The following is a 15,373-nucleotide window of genomic DNA, read 5'->3' on the forward strand; positions in this document are numbered from 1 at the left end:
CGGCGGCAAATTATTTTAATTTACATTTGGAACTCAACGCTACTTTTATACGTTATGTTGAGTTTGAGGTTTGGCGCCCTATGAAACAGTAAACACATGCAGCCATTTTCGAAATTCTAACTAAAAGTAGAAACTGGTTTTTTAAGCGACGTCTTCCGTGGCGTTGCCGTCCTGACTGCTTAAAGTCCCTACTGTGAGAGTAAAGTTTCTTGCCTAAGAACACAACACAATGTCCCCGGCCGGGACTCGAACCTGGACCACTCGATCCGGAGTCGAGTGCACCAACCATGAGGCCACCGTGTCTCCACTTCTTTATTCGATTATTTTCTAATAATTTGTTCGTTTTGTCGATGGAAGAATTCTTTTTGCATTAAACATGTACTTAATGTCGACCGTTAAGTTATGCACCATGTTCGTTTCGTCGTGCATTAAATGGCTATATTTTCCAGTCATTTTGAAACTTTAGGAGTGCGTGAAACTGAGCGGAGAGCCGACTGACTTTTTTTTCAAGCGGTGGCCGACCAATCTTAGTCCCCGTGTACGAAAAGCTCTCATCCTGCCCGTACAAGCTCGTTTTAGCTACGAAGCTGGACGGGCAAGAACTCTCGGCATGACCGCCGCATGTTAAAGTTTATGTGTCATTTTCCACTAATTTGTTTTCCTTTGTTTACGTCCCTTATTTCTCTGAAAGAAAGTGTAACACACTGTTTGGCCGTGGGTAAAAGTTAGTTACAATATTCTTTTTTACCTTTAATTTGGAAACGATGAATATGAAAATGAAAAGACAAACGATGAGATTAAAATGCGCTTGAGACCAAAGAAAAACAGCCTTAGAAGGAACTCGGACGTCAGAGAGCCCTTGAAGGTAAACCAGCTGAAACAGAAAAGACAAAACCGGGCTGAAAAGTATAGAAAATGTGCGTATAGATACAAACACAGAAAAAAACAAAACAAAACTGACAAATAGTGTAAACTAGAGGTTTATTAAATGAGACCAGTAAGAGCTTGATATCAAAACATTGGCTGATGAACTGTATTGTGAATAAAATTCGAGAACAGGAAGACTACGACGGACCAAAGACACGCAAGAGAGCGGGAACCCTTGCCCTTGTTTTCTCACAGCCACGTTTTGATCACTCACCTGCTCTCGTTCTGTATTTTTAATTCACACTCTTTGGCCTAACTGTTTTTGACCCAGACAACGCACAGAGGTTGCCGGTAACGATTCTGTCCCGGCAGCAATGATGCAAATATTTCAATTGGTTATTTTTAGAGAGCACTAGTTATTATGTGAGTAGCCTAAAGTGATTTGCAAACAGCTTAATTATAAAGGATCGGTTACCGCATGAAAGGAAGGCTATAAATCATTACGTCTTAAGCAACATTTTTACTTGATTGAAGGCAGATGCTTCAATTGGAGTCGACAGACACTGTACCTCGTGGTCATAAGTTAGATCAGAAGTGAGATAACCGTTTTATTTTGATAAAACACCAAGATAAAACGAGCATGTGTCCGGCTCTCCCAGATAGCTCATTGTCTATATGTAGAAGCTATATTGTGTAATGCTTAGTTCAGCGGAAAGAATTTCTTTATCAGAACTCTAATTGCCGAGTGACCCTGGAGGCAAAACCTCTTAGAAACCTAGTAAGAATGTTACCTGAACTTTTTCCGTTCAGAAACCTATTGCAACTTCATTTAAGGGTATTAATGATTTTGAAATGCTATTTGCAACTTGGAAAAACTCAATGTTTCAACACGGTGCATTTTTAATTGGTGTGACTGAAACTTTCTTTATAGATTTAAAAATTTTTTCCAGGTCAGTAATTTGTTCTTGTTTACAAGTTTGATATTTTAGTTCATTAGTGACAGCAAGTGCTTTGTGTCGAAGTCTATAGATGGACAAAGGTCTTGAAATGCCTTATGTGCATCTGAAAGGTTAAACAAAGAATCGAGGACAGCTTTCTTCCGGCCACCTAGGTTGAAGCTGCTTTAAGAGCCAAAAAATGCTCCTCTCCTGCAGTGATTTTGTGCAATTGTTGAAACGAGTCGCCTCCCATGTTGAAATAAATATGCTACATAATGTTGATCACTCTTTGTCTATCTGTTGGTCAGTTTGCAGCGACGGTTGATCGGGGAGCAAACCTCTAATTTGACCGTCTGGGTTTATTTAATTACAAAGAATTTGATTTCACAGTTGAAAACACGAGCTCCAAGGCAACTTTATACGGAGTCAGGTAAACCTCATTCCGACTCGTTTAAATTGGCCCACTTCCCGTTTGCATTATATTCCAAGCGCTTCGCTACTGGGAAGGTGTTTCCCGTTAGAACTGTTCGCAAGACTGGATTTGCTGAAATAGTCTCTGGTTAGAGCACCAAGAAAAATACTCATTTGCTAGCAAAAGGAAGAGGAGGCCATATTCTAATACACAGAGATCGGTCGAACGCTTTTGGTCAATTTTACAAGAGTTTCACTAGAGATCCACACCGGAAGACAAAACTTCTACTGAACAAACATGGCTGTGGAGAAGTTACAAGCGCAAAGCAAAAAAGGAGTAAATAGAAAGAAAAAACGGCGCAGAAAACCGCGACTTACTGGTCTAAGCAAGCAGAGACAGACAGCGAATGCTCGAGAACGTTCTCGGATGAGGAGTATTAGTGCTGCCATGTTAGAACTAAGGTATCACCTACCTTCGTCCTTCGCTCCTAAAGAGAAAAAACTGTCCAAAATACAAACACTACGCTATGCAATCCGTTACATTGGAGACCTGTTTGAAGTGCTTCAGAAAGGCCAGGAGTCGGATAGTGAAACGAGTTCTGCCGAGAGTGAATCGAACAGCCAAAGAGAAAGTCTGTTCAAAGCTGGCACCTGTGAGAAACGACGACAGCGTTTCAAGGTTGAACGAGATAATCCTTCGTGTATGTATTTCAAAGAAGCCCTGTCTAAATCCTATCTGTAAAATGGATGAATTTATAGAGGAGACATTTGTAAGGTTTATGAAATTAATCATTTCACTGGATACAAAATAAGTATTTACGTCATGATCATGATGGCCTTTTAATCGCACGGAATATGGAGGTCGTTATCAGAGTTAATCGCTCTCACTTCAACTAATCTTCACTTAAAATGTCCTTGACTTTTAATCAGATCTTAACCGTACTTCGTTCAGCGAACTAAAGTAAAGAATCAAGCTTAACTTTGACGCAAAGGTTGAAGACTTTCTTAAGCACAGTAAACGAAAACCTCGTATCAACATTGCAATCCAGTTACTTTCCTGATGAAAATCGAGGAGAATCAAATAGTGCTGATTTAATTAGTAATTGATCTTTTCGAATTGGAAAGATCTTCAAAGTTGAATGAGTTCGAATGAGATGTCAACACTTCACATTCAACAGGAAATTACGTTTTTTTTAGTGCACACTCTTCGAGACGCTTGAAGTGTCGTGTCGAGAACTACAAAATTTTTTCGACGTTTATCCCGGCTTACATTAACAAGTTCTCAAAATCTGATACGCGCGAAAGAGCAACATTCTTTGATATTCTTACATCAGTTACATTGTGGGTCAATAAAATAAAGCAAAACTTTGTTGAAATGGATGGCACAGAATCTTTGTTCAAGGTTAAGTGCCTCATGAAGTGTTCTCGAGAGACCTACGAAATCACAATGCATTCTTTTCGTAAAACTACTCTTGATAACTTCAGTTCATAAGGGTTCAGTTTCCATAAACATAAAAAGCCTCCTGATAACAGGGGAGTTTCGGTGCGAAATATAAAAAGGAAAAACTTTCGAAGTTGTAAAATTGGTGAGACCACGTGAAATAAGCATGTTTTTACATTTCTATTGTTTATGAACAGCAAACTCGTAAGCACTTGGAAGCTTTTGTAAACACCACAAATAATACATGGCCGCAAAGCTTTCGTAATTGTTTGAAAGCTTCGCGTGCATGGGGCTCCACTCGTTTGAAGCACGGAATTACATATTTACCCGTCCACGAGATAATCAATATCTAGTCTGTTATCAGAATGCTTTCTTTTAAAGATCTGACAAATTGTTTCATTGAATGCGAAATCACATGACAAGATAACGAGAGTTTAAATACGAGAATTGGGTAAACGCAGTTGATGCGTTGCTTATTAAAAGTTCATTAAACAAAACTTTAACGAAATAAACAGATGAGAAAATAACAGCTTGGTGAAACTCAATACACAAGTTTACCATTACCACCTGACTGAACAAAAGCTTTATTTCAACAACGGAGTTCTTTGTCATGCCGCTGTTTCACCCCGAGGCTTGAAAGTTTTCGTGCTGTGCTATTCAAGGCACGAGTCGCCAAGATGAAGAAGCCTTGATTTATCGCGGTGGTTTTAAAGTTATGACCTTGAATGAAGTCCCGGGTATTGAAAAATGCCGCCGTCAAATGAAGAACATTTTATAATCAGCGATGATTTACGCGTTAATAACAATTATTTGCTTCTTGTTAGAGCTAACTTAAGTGATTAACGGCGTGTTGTATGACAAAGGGACGCTTTTGTCGAAGATGATGTTTAAAATTAATGCTAACAATTTGAGCTCGACGCAAAAGTTTACCGACTTTCAATAGATAAACGAAGCGAAAATAGAAGGAAGATGCCATATGTTTACCCTTCTCTTCCACGAATGGGCAAATTAGTGAACGTATCGCTGTTCAAAGCCTTTTGTTTCACTCCGGGCTGTCTATAGACTGAGACCGAAACCATGGCATCATTCTTTCAATGTTGTCATAAGAACACATCTAATTAACAACATCTGAAAACGTGTAACTTGTTTGGAATTGTTCTCTGGTAGCAAAAGCGTGCCAACGTACTTTGGTTTAAGGTTTCTTTGTGTGACTGAATCTGACACACTGAAGACAAAACACCGGTTTCACTTTATTAAAATTGCGCCGGCAAAAGCGCACATAGCCTTTCGTCGAATAATCACATCATAATCATGGGAGGCTGTTGTTTAAACTTAAATTTCTTCAGTCTTTAGTGATGAGTCAATCGAAGTGAGACCCAGCAATCTGAGAACTAATTTATGGCTACTGGAGAGACCTCTAAATAACATATTAAACGAAATTACTGTTTAACAAATGGTAAACACCACAGCGTACACTATTGAGTTATGGTGCACGCGGGAGGTTGCTAAGCACGAAAGAAGCGTAAGAGTCGCTCGAGGCGATAGCCGAGAGTGACTCTAGCTTCTTGAGTGCTTAACAACCTCCCAAGTGCATCCATAACTCAATAGTGTACGCTGTGGTGTTTACCATTTGTTTTATAACATAACATTGATACATTGTAGCTAAAGAGTTCCCTTTTATTTAACAAATCTTACGTGACCAGAAAAAACAAGCGCGCGCGGAAAATAGTCTTTGCATTTGCTCACGTCAGCAGCGTACACCCATGGGCAAATGGGGGACGCTAATTTGACCAATCAGAACGCGCGCTTTACTTTGGTTATGTTATAAATATAATTATGGCGCGATTATAGAGAACTAAGGCTGTTCTTTAACATGTTAACTGAACTTTCTTCTCTGCTAATGGGTCAAACCTAGCGATCGCGCGAACCAAGTTATGGCTTTGAGACTTCTAAAGAACTTAAAACCTGACAGCATATAATCTTGACACGACTGAAGAACACTAAGGCTGTTGTTGAAACTGAAATTTCTGTACTCCTCTCTGAAGAGTCAAATCCAGCGATCATGCAAATCGAGTCAGTGGCAAGGAGACTTCCAAAAAACATACAGCCTTACAACATAAAATCATATCACGATTGTGGTGAACTCATCCTCGGAGGCCCAGGGGCTGAGTGGATTTCAAGTTAGGGCATGAAGAGCCCCTGGGGACATTGTCTTACAAGACTAGTTCCAAACGGTCGCAGTGGCTCTGCCGTCTGATTGGTGCCAGAAAATCTTTGTGTTTTTCTGCCCAATCAGAGTGAAGTGTGCTTTAGAGTCCTTTCGTGTGTTTTAACACGGACACATACTAGTAGCCCAGTAGCTCGCCATGTTTGTTTGGACCGTGCGATAGAGATTTGCTTGAGGTGAAAAGTTTCAGTCTCGGCACACAAAGTAAGAGAAATCGATCAGATTGTCCGCGAAAATCTTATCGGAAGTTATACTGAATACTTTCGCAGGTATCACTAGAAGTTATTTCGTCGCACGGGCCACGCAGGTATGTCGAGCAACTGGCGCTTTCGCCTACGTAGCTTTCTGCTTTCTCTGCGCGCCAAAATCTAATCTTAGTAGTAAAGTCATTCACAATACGGCCAAGGTTGCTGAGAACGTTTAGTTCGTGGACGACCTCCAGCAAGTGCTAAGAGAAAGCTTAGCTGGGTTTCCGGTTTGCTAATTAAAATCTGAACCAAAACTTATTAACGAGAACATCATGGGAAGGAGAGATGTTTTCGGGCAGTTACCGAAGGGGTTTGGAAAGAGTTTAATCTTTCAACTGCTGTCTAGAGTGTTGAAATTCTTGAGCTAGAAAGGCCACGGATTCTCTTCCAGTCCCTTGGTCATTGTCATTTCACCTCAGTCTGTCGATTGCTGAAGACCAAGTTAAATACCTTTGATCATTGGGAATCGATCCGATGCTGTTTTCAGTGGGAAAAACAAAACCAAAGACCAAGAAATATTGGATGGAAAGGGCGGGTTTGCTTTATTGCAAATGTCAGCTTAGTAGTACAGGGTCATCTACCCACATCTAATAAGCAAATATTTCCACGCTTAGCTTTTCTTTTTTTTCGAGCGAAGATGAGATTAGAGTTTGGCATGCACAGAACGTTTCGCAAGTACCAGTTGCTCGACATACCTGCGTGCCCCGTGCGAGGAAATAACTTCACGGGATTAGCAAAGTTTCAGTCACAGCAAATTATGCAAAAAATCTAGAAAGATTTAAGCTTAAATCTCGTTTATCGTTTAAAGCGACATATCAATGACTGCAACCATCGTGTGGTATACAAACCTCACAAACTTTAAAACACGTTCTCTAGTGATACCTGCGAAAGTATTCAGTATAATTTCCGGTAAGATTTTCGCGGACAATCTGATCGATTTCTCTTACGTTGTGTACCGAGACTGAAACTTTTCACAAGAAAATCTCTGTCGCACGGTCCAAACAAACATGGTGAGCAACTGGGCTACAAGTATATGTCTGTGTTAAAACACACGAAAGGACTCTAAAGCACACTTCACTCTGATTGGGCAGAAAAACACAAAGATTTTCTGGCACCAATCAGATGGCAGAACGACTGCGACCGTTTGGAACTAGTCTTGTAAGAAAATGTCCCCAGGGGCTCTTCATGCCCTAACTTGAAATCCACTCAGCCCCTGGGTCTCCGAGGATGTGGTGAACTGGGACTGTTGTTTAAACTGATCTTTCTTAATTAATGATGGGTCAAGCCCAGCTGTCGCGAGAACCGATCTTAGACAATAAGACATTGTAAGATAAAGATCATGATTTTGAAGTCTACAAAAGAGACTGCGTCCCCTAGTTGCCGGAAATGATTAATATCCGGTCGATTTCAGTGGCACAAATCGTCAAGAATGTTGGCAATTTTTTGTAGACGAGATGTAACGTACTCCATAGCAAGGGGGGTGGGGGGGGGAAGAGGGGGAGGCTGGGATAATTCTAGAAAATTCTGCGACAATTGTGTTTCACACACCTTCTAAACTCCGCAATTGACCAATGAGAACGCGCGTACTGTCTCGATTATTTTCTAATAAGATACCACAGGGCACCCAAACTAATCGTACTGTGTGTGATTTTGGATCTAAAACTTATTAAAGGGAATACCTAACATATCCGACAGTATCTGCAATTAATTGGGAATTGCTACTGGCTCCTTTCACAACGATCTCGGATGTAGTTGTATCATCAACATACTTCCAAATATTGCCTGCATTATTAATTTCTACTGAGATCGTTGATCAGGACCAAAAACAACCACGGGCCTAGTTTTGTCCCCCGGGGTGCCCCGGATGGAACTGATCCCCACTCAGAATAACATCCCTCTGAGAGTTTGATTCTCTGGGAACGATCACTTAGAAAATCTATCATCCAATTGATTATTTCTATCGGCAGATCTAATTTGCATAACTTATTAATGAGAATCCTATGGTCTATGAGGTCAAATGCTTTCATATAAATAGAGTGTGACCCTAACAGTTCTCCGTGGCCATCACATCCCTTGGTCCAATGGTGAAGCATGTGTATAAGTGCTTGACTTGTGGAGGACTTCGGCACAGCGCCATACTGGCTTGGGTCGAGAACTTTAAGTACGGAGGATTTCACTTAGTCAGCTACGACACACTCTTCAGCAACTTTCAAAAGACAAGGAGGGAGAGAAATCGGCCTTAGGTGTTTCTTTAGATCCTCCACCGCCTTCACCTAAAATAAAAATGAAATAATTAAATAAGAACAACAATGTTAACTTTTTAATCTGCATATTTCTATATTTTGAATATGAAAAAGCCCCTTTGATTTTACGGAGCTCAATTTGTGATTGAAAGTAAAGTTCTACAAAACTGAAATAACCTATAAAGAAATTAAAAAGAGGGGAATTGGATGCATGTTTGACATAAGATTTAAGTATAACATAATTCAGCGTGAGAGTCTAGGCAACGAGAAGTCGACGGAACATCGGTGAAAGCCCCCAGAATCAATGCATGTACCTTAGTGCCAACCGATTTTCAATTGCGTAGGAAGATGAAAATGAAATTTCATTTTCGTTTTCGTATGTAATTTGGAAAACGGATTGCAAGTCAAGTAAAGTCGTTTTTCGTTTTCCGCCAATGGCATTCCAATCAGTGGCACTGAAACTGACATTCTGTGAGAAAACTGATTACTTCACGAGAGAATTCTATCTAAAATAACAGCCAGTAACAACTGTCACGGCAAAAGAAATAATCCCGTGGCAAAAGAAATAGCCTCGCGGCAAAAGAAAAAGACTCACGGTAAAAGGACGAACCTCAGGGCAAAAGAAAAAACCTCATTGCAAAAGAAAAAGACTCACAGCAAAAAAAAAAGGGAGTCATGGCAGAAGAAAAAACCTCACGGCAAGAGAAAAAACCGCATATACAGCGAAAAATTTGGCATTTAAGAGCACAGTTTCTTTGCAAGACCCACAGCAAAGGACAATTTCGTAACCCGCCTTTTTTGAAATACACAGTGTTATGCGCAGTCAGTATCTGACCCTCAAATGAATTTTAAAGAACTTGACAAACAGAGGCTTTTGTTGAAATGCTATTTTAGGAAAGGGTACGAATACGAGGTGATGCGTAATCCGCCATGTTAAAATACTCAGCGTCATACGCAATGCACAGTCAGTATTTGAACGATATCAGCCGCTGACCCTCAAATGAATTTAAAATTTTTTTTGCGTGAGTTCAGGTTTTTTTTAGCCCCGAGTTATTTTATTTTGCCGCGAGTTATTTTATTTTGCCGCGAGTTATTTTATTTTGCCGCGAGTTATTTTATTTTGCCGCGAGTTATTTTATTTTGCCGCGAGTTATTTTATTTTGCCGCGAGTTATTTTATTTTGCCGTGAGTTATTTCATTTCGCCTTGAGTTGGACTTGTTTTGCCTTGAGTTTATCATATTTTGCCGTAAGTTAATTCATTTGCCGCTAGTTATCTTATTTTGCCGTGAGTTATTTTATTTTGCCGTGAGTTGGATTCGTTTTGCCGCGAGTTTATTTGTTTCGCCGTGAGCTATTCTGTAATGTCGCATGCATGACGTTTCGCTTTGAGTAAATTGATTTTAATTTGAGTTGCACTTATGGGCCACCGCATAGAATTCCCTCGTGAAGTAATGAATTTTCCTACAGTAAGTCAGTTTCAGTGCCATTGGCGGAAAAACGATAAACGACTTGAAGACGTGCTATCCGTTTTCCAAATGACATACGAAAACGAAAAACGAGAACTGAAGTCCAATTTCGGTTTTTACAGCGCAGCGAAAAACGAAAATGAAAATGGAAAATGAAATTTCATTTTCATTTTCTTACGCAATTGTAAATCGGTTGGCACTAAGGTACACGTATTAGAATCCCGCGTATAAGTAGCTCCGCCTTGTTCCTACCGATTGGCCATTATGACCAAAACGAAATTGTTTTCGCTTCCGTTTCCGCCCTTAAAACATTCATAAGCGTATTTAGTCGAGGAACTAAAACGATATATAACTCGGTAGTCCTACCGCTAACGACGATTTCTGGAAGAAGACCTCTGTCATTATCTGTCATGGATGCTGAGTACAGTTCGACCAAAAACCGTGAGTCAAACCTTGTCCCAGAAAACTTGTCTATCGAAACCGAAAGAGAACCATTGAACGCTAGCCTCCTTGAGACAAGATCGAACCAAATCTTCAAAGTACTACAGTATTTGGGTCTTGTTGAAGGAGACAGATGGAGAAATTTCGGTAGGGTTTTCATTCTGATGATTGTCGTCATAACATGGATCCCACCAAGTTTTCTTCTGGTGATCTGCATACAGAAAGACCCAATTATGTCCTCACCAAGTGGCTTACCGACAGTATTGTTACTCCCGGGCCTTGCTCTATCGCATCACTTCGGAGCTTTGTACGGATACAAGCATCGTAAAAGACTCAGAGAGAACATAAGTTTGGCTATCGAACGAGCAAATTTCTGCCGAACATGCCTGACTGTGATCGTAACGTTTGCAATGTTGACTTTTTCGTATCTCATTCTTCTTGTCTATTTGTATGTCACACAATCTATTCGCCCTGTTCCGTGGCTTCAAATTGGCTGTATCTATCTCCTCGGCTACATTTACTGTGGTTCAATAGGCGTAGCCATGAACCTGGCTTTTAGTGCGTCATGCGCTACCATTCAAATCAGGATCATCGACTTTAAGGACAAGTTCAAAAACTGGTCCAAGGGACCTCGTGAGGCTCTTATCGAGTATCAAGAACTCTGCGATTTCATGAACGAAGAAATCGAATCAATCAAATGGTGGCTATTGGCTAATATCGTCAGTTTTGTTGTCAACTGGCTAATCACTTTTCACTTGTGGCAAATTCTAGCTGGCGAAGGTCAAGGTAATGTGTTGAGGTTAGTGTTTTACAACTGCTCGTGGAGCCAGCCTCTTCCAGCGCCGAAGTTGCTCCTAAGTGACAGACTCATCACTAGCTGTGAGATGCTTTTCTCCTCACTGGTGTTTTTCTTCTTCATGTCCCCACTCTATTGGGCTGCCATGGTAACAGTCCAGTGTAACAGGTTTCGTGAATGGGTCAACTGCACTGTGGTACAAACAGATGAGAGACCTCTCGGGAATTTCAATGTCACGTCGCTAGATTTCTTCATTAACCGGGTGCAGATGGCAAGTTACTTTGCTTTCAGACTATTTGGCATTAATGTCACCAAGGTGCTTTAATCAGTAACAGGTTTAATGACCACTGTGCAGGTCGCACTAGGTATCTTGACGAAAAAACTGCTTCCTTCCTAGCACTTGAACCTATGGTGCAACTTGAAGTGTATCTTAAACACGCGTTTTATACAACACAGTGGTCAAAATTCTGCGCATTTGCGAACATTGTAGTGGCTGAGGGCAACCCTTTCCGGAAGTCAGTCAGTCACTCAAGTCAGTCATTCATGGTGTTTTAAAACCGTATCACCCCTTTGTTAAAGCTCAAAGCAAATCATTGTTGGATCAACAAGATACCCATAATTTAAGAAGCTTCTTTTTCCAAAAGTCTCGAGTTTTCCTTTTCCATTCTATTGTTTCCTTTAACAGATTTCTATGATCGTTTCAATTTTTTCCGCGCAAATCGTGCACGATAGCGGTCATTTCTTATGTTTTCCTTTGAAATTTTTGCGCGGGAAATGGACGCACAAAAAAGAATTAATCATCAGCTATGTATCAGAATTCCGGATAACAACAACAATGGATTCACACTTCTTGAAAGCAAAGATTATATAAAATTTTTGGTTCTACTAATTGACAAGAACTTAGCCTAGAGGCCTCATATTGATCATATTGCTTCGAAGATTAGCAAAACAGTCGGTATAATTGCTAGGCTTAGACATCATGTGCGTGGAGGCGCAGTGGCCGCATGGTTAGTGCGCCCGACTCCGGATAGAGGGGTCAGGGTTCGAGCCCCGGCCGGGACATTGTGTTGTGTTCTTAAGCAAGACACTTTACTCTCGCAATGCCTCTCTTCACCCAGGTGTATAAATGGGTACCGGCAATTTAATGCTGGGGGTAACCCTGCGATGGACTGGCATCCCATCCAGGGGGGGAGTAGAAATACTCCTATTCGCTTCATGCTACAGGAATCGGAGTTAAGCACCGGCCTAATGGGCCACTAGGCTCGTAGACAGACTTTACCTTTACCTTTAGATATCATGGCTTTAAATACCCTTCTTCGAATTTACCGTTCGCGGATTTTTCCCTACACGCTCTACGGTATAGCTGCTTGGGACCAGGCAGCTCAGAGTGATTTAAAAAAGACTCACACCTTACAAAGGCGTCCACTCCGATTGATTTTCTTCTCCAGCAAAATATCTCATGCTATCCCTCTTTCATGATAACTTCGCGTATCCTACCATTAATATGCTCTATTTTGAAACCATTTCTGCCATAATGCATGACGTTTCTACTAGCTCTACACCTAGGAATATTCGCGAACTTTTTATTAATTCATCTGACGTCCATAGACGCGTTTTTCTTCCACAGAGAATTTTTATGTACAGAAATCTAGATTGCATGTGAAATTTAACTCTTTCTCTACGTTTGGTACGAGGTTATGGAACTGTCTAAACCCTAACTTGCGTAAGCTCACGAAAAGAGCATTTGAAAGGAAAATTCATAAGTTGCTTTTGACTATACTTGGGATTGAGGACTATTATGTTGATGCCCATTCACTAATATTGAAATTTAATACCAATGGTTATCGAAAATTATAACTGTACTACTTCGCTCACATCCGTATATCACTCTCCTCTCTATTTTCTCGTCTGCTCTGCCTGTATTTGATTATTATGTCTTGTTTTAACTCACTAGTAATTTTATTGTATTTAATTTGTATGACAACTGTACGTATCTTTTAGCTTATAATGTAGTAAACTAATGCATGGCTTATAACCCCAATAATATTGTAGTAATGAAATCTCTTTAATTAGTTTATTGTAAAATCTCTTTAATTTAGTTTATTTTGGTAATGAAACTTCTTTATCTTGCAATGTGTAGTATTTACTTATTTATTACTAATACCCGCCAAGACTAGCTAATGCTATATGCGGGTTGTGTAAATTTGCTTCTAATGTTCTATAAAAAATAATAATAAATAATAATAAACAATAAACAATAAACAATAAACGCACGGCTGTCCAAAATTGAACCACTTATGCATGCTTGACGCTTGACGACTGTGTTGGTGTATACTATAGCCCAGTAAGCTATCGGCAGACTACGACAATAGGAATAACTTATCGACATAAACTCGACTGTAAAAATGTTAACACTTGAAATGAACGATGAGAACCCACGGCTCTCTGGGTACAAATAAGCAAGATAACCACCGTTAGCACGTGGTGAATGATGGTAGCTCTCCACGCTTCCCATGAAGCCGTTGGGTCGAATCGTTCATGGATGATGTCCTTCAGGTGTATCTTATTTTTTTGCAATTAAGTGTTTTGTAAATCAGTGACAGCCCAGCTCAATATGTAATCTTAATGGAGTTAATTTGGTTATGCAGGGGACGTTAAAGAACCCACATCACGAGATTACTGTGAGGTGGTCTGGCCTGTTTACTGGGAATTGGGGGGAGGGGGCATCTGTAAAATTTCTCCTTTGTTGATTGTAAAGTGCCACTGGGAGTCCGGAAAATTCCCCCGCATAGTGTTGTAAAGCGCATTAGATCATTACATGGTAAATGCGCTATAGAAATTGATATCATTATTATTATTATTATTATTATTAAATTATAATCAACAGCTAAAAAAGGCCAAAAAATTTAGCTATTTATATTTAGGCCTAAAAATTGACAAATTTCAACTGTTTATCGTAAAAAAAAGTTAACCGTAAAAGTTTTTTCTTTTCTACAATGTGTCATTTTGTGTTATTTTGGGTTAACTGTAGGCTGCGTCGGTGGGAGTAACGAAATAATTTGGATATATCAACAAAGTTGAAGTGGTAAATTGGCCACCGTAACGATTACAAAAGCTGACGTTTCGAGCGTTAGCCCTTCGTCGGAGCGAATAGAGGAATTGTGGGTTGTGTGTGCTTTGAAAGGCAGAGAATGGAGCTATGTTATTGGTGGGAACATGGCAACGAGAAAAACAAGAATAAAGTAGTGGAATGAAAAGCGTTCGTTGATCCCTGTGGGATTTAAACTGCCGGTTTGAAAGATGAGCTTTTGTTCAAGATTTTTACGGCTTTCCGTGCTACCTAAGTGTAAGGAAAGACCGCAGATTGCCATATGTTGCTTAGAATGATTAGGTAAGTTAAAATGTCTAGCGACTGGTTTCGATGTGTCCTTGTCATTCTTTTCCACGTCTCGAAGGTTTTCTCGGAATCGGTTACCTAGTCTTCTGCCTGTTTCGCCGATGTATATCTTTTTGCAATAAGTGCAAGTTACGCGATCGATTACATTGGCGGAGGTGCACGTGAAGTGATCGGTGATCTTAATGGATCGTTTAGGTCCCGATATTTTATCAGTGTCGTGAATGGAAGGACACGTTTTGCATCGTGCCCGAGCGCATTTAAAAGTGCCTGGTTGGTCATTAGTCTGAAAAGAACCTCTGACCAAAAAATTGCCCATGTTTTTGTCGCGTTTGAATGAAACGAGCGGAGGCTGCGAAAAAATAGTGCTTGTCTCTGGATCGTTTTGAAGTAATTTAAAGTTTTTAAGAATGATGGATTTAACTGAGTGGTTGTGAGGGTGAAACGTGAGAGTGAATGGAATGCGGTCGGAATCTTCCTTATGCCAATTTACCACTTCAACTTTGTTGATATATCCAAATTATTATGTAGTCGTAAAAGCCACCATCCCATTGAAACCCTCATAAATAAGTCACATGTATGAAATAACGATACACAGTGTGCCTATCGTAGGGTTTGTCATTTTTGCACATAGATATGTTTAATGTACCCAGCCGTGCGTTTATTATTAATATTTTGAACCACTCAGCCTCTAGATCTGAAATATCGAGTTAAAACATAGTTCATTCCTTCAACTGCAAAGCTTTCAAAAACTTAAGAGCAGTCATTATATTTCGCCTGAGTAGAGTAGGGGTCCGAATATTTTTTTTTGAGGGGGGGGGGGTGGGGGGGTCACATGGTTTCAGGGAGAACAGAGGGGTATCAGTACTCTTTAATCAAGGAAGAATAAGGAGGACTATA

The 15,373-nt window shown here is 40.1% G+C and overlaps 2 protein-coding genes and 1 long non-coding RNA gene across 3 annotated transcripts; 2 read left to right on the forward strand and 1 right to left on the reverse strand.

Annotated features, from left to right (window-relative positions):
- The first annotated feature begins 2,095 nt into the window (after positions 1–2,095).
- On the forward strand, positions 2,096–3,592 carry LOC111331477 (uncharacterized). Its single transcript, XM_022936601.2, has one exon. It carries the CDS (start codon positions 2,515–2,517, stop codon positions 2,956–2,958), a length of 444 nt encoding a protein of 147 aa, XP_022792336.1. The 5' UTR covers positions 2,096–2,514; the 3' UTR covers positions 2,959–3,592.
- Positions 3,593–6,648: 3,056 nt separating this feature from the next.
- On the reverse strand, positions 6,649–9,186 carry LOC148719060 (uncharacterized). Its single transcript, XR_015993612.1, has 2 exons — positions 8,690–9,186; positions 6,649–8,405 (listed from the first exon to the last, which is right to left on the reverse strand). It is a non-coding gene; the product is annotated as an uncharacterized LOC148719060 (long non-coding RNA).
- Positions 9,187–9,839: 653 nt separating this feature from the next.
- LOC148719061 (uncharacterized) lies at positions 9,840–14,078 on the forward strand. The gene has a single exon (XM_088742029.1). The coding sequence runs from the start codon at positions 10,253–10,255 to the stop codon at positions 11,402–11,404; it is 1,152 nt and encodes a 383-aa protein (XP_088598155.1). The 5' UTR covers positions 9,840–10,252; the 3' UTR covers positions 11,405–14,078.
- The last annotated feature ends 1,295 nt before the right edge of the window (positions 14,079–15,373 follow it).

This window comes from Stylophora pistillata, chromosome 12 (assembly GCF_964205215.1).
Source record: "Stylophora pistillata chromosome 12, jaStyPist1.2, whole genome shotgun sequence".
Taxonomy (NCBI): Eukaryota; Metazoa; Cnidaria; class Anthozoa; order Scleractinia; family Pocilloporidae; genus Stylophora; species Stylophora pistillata.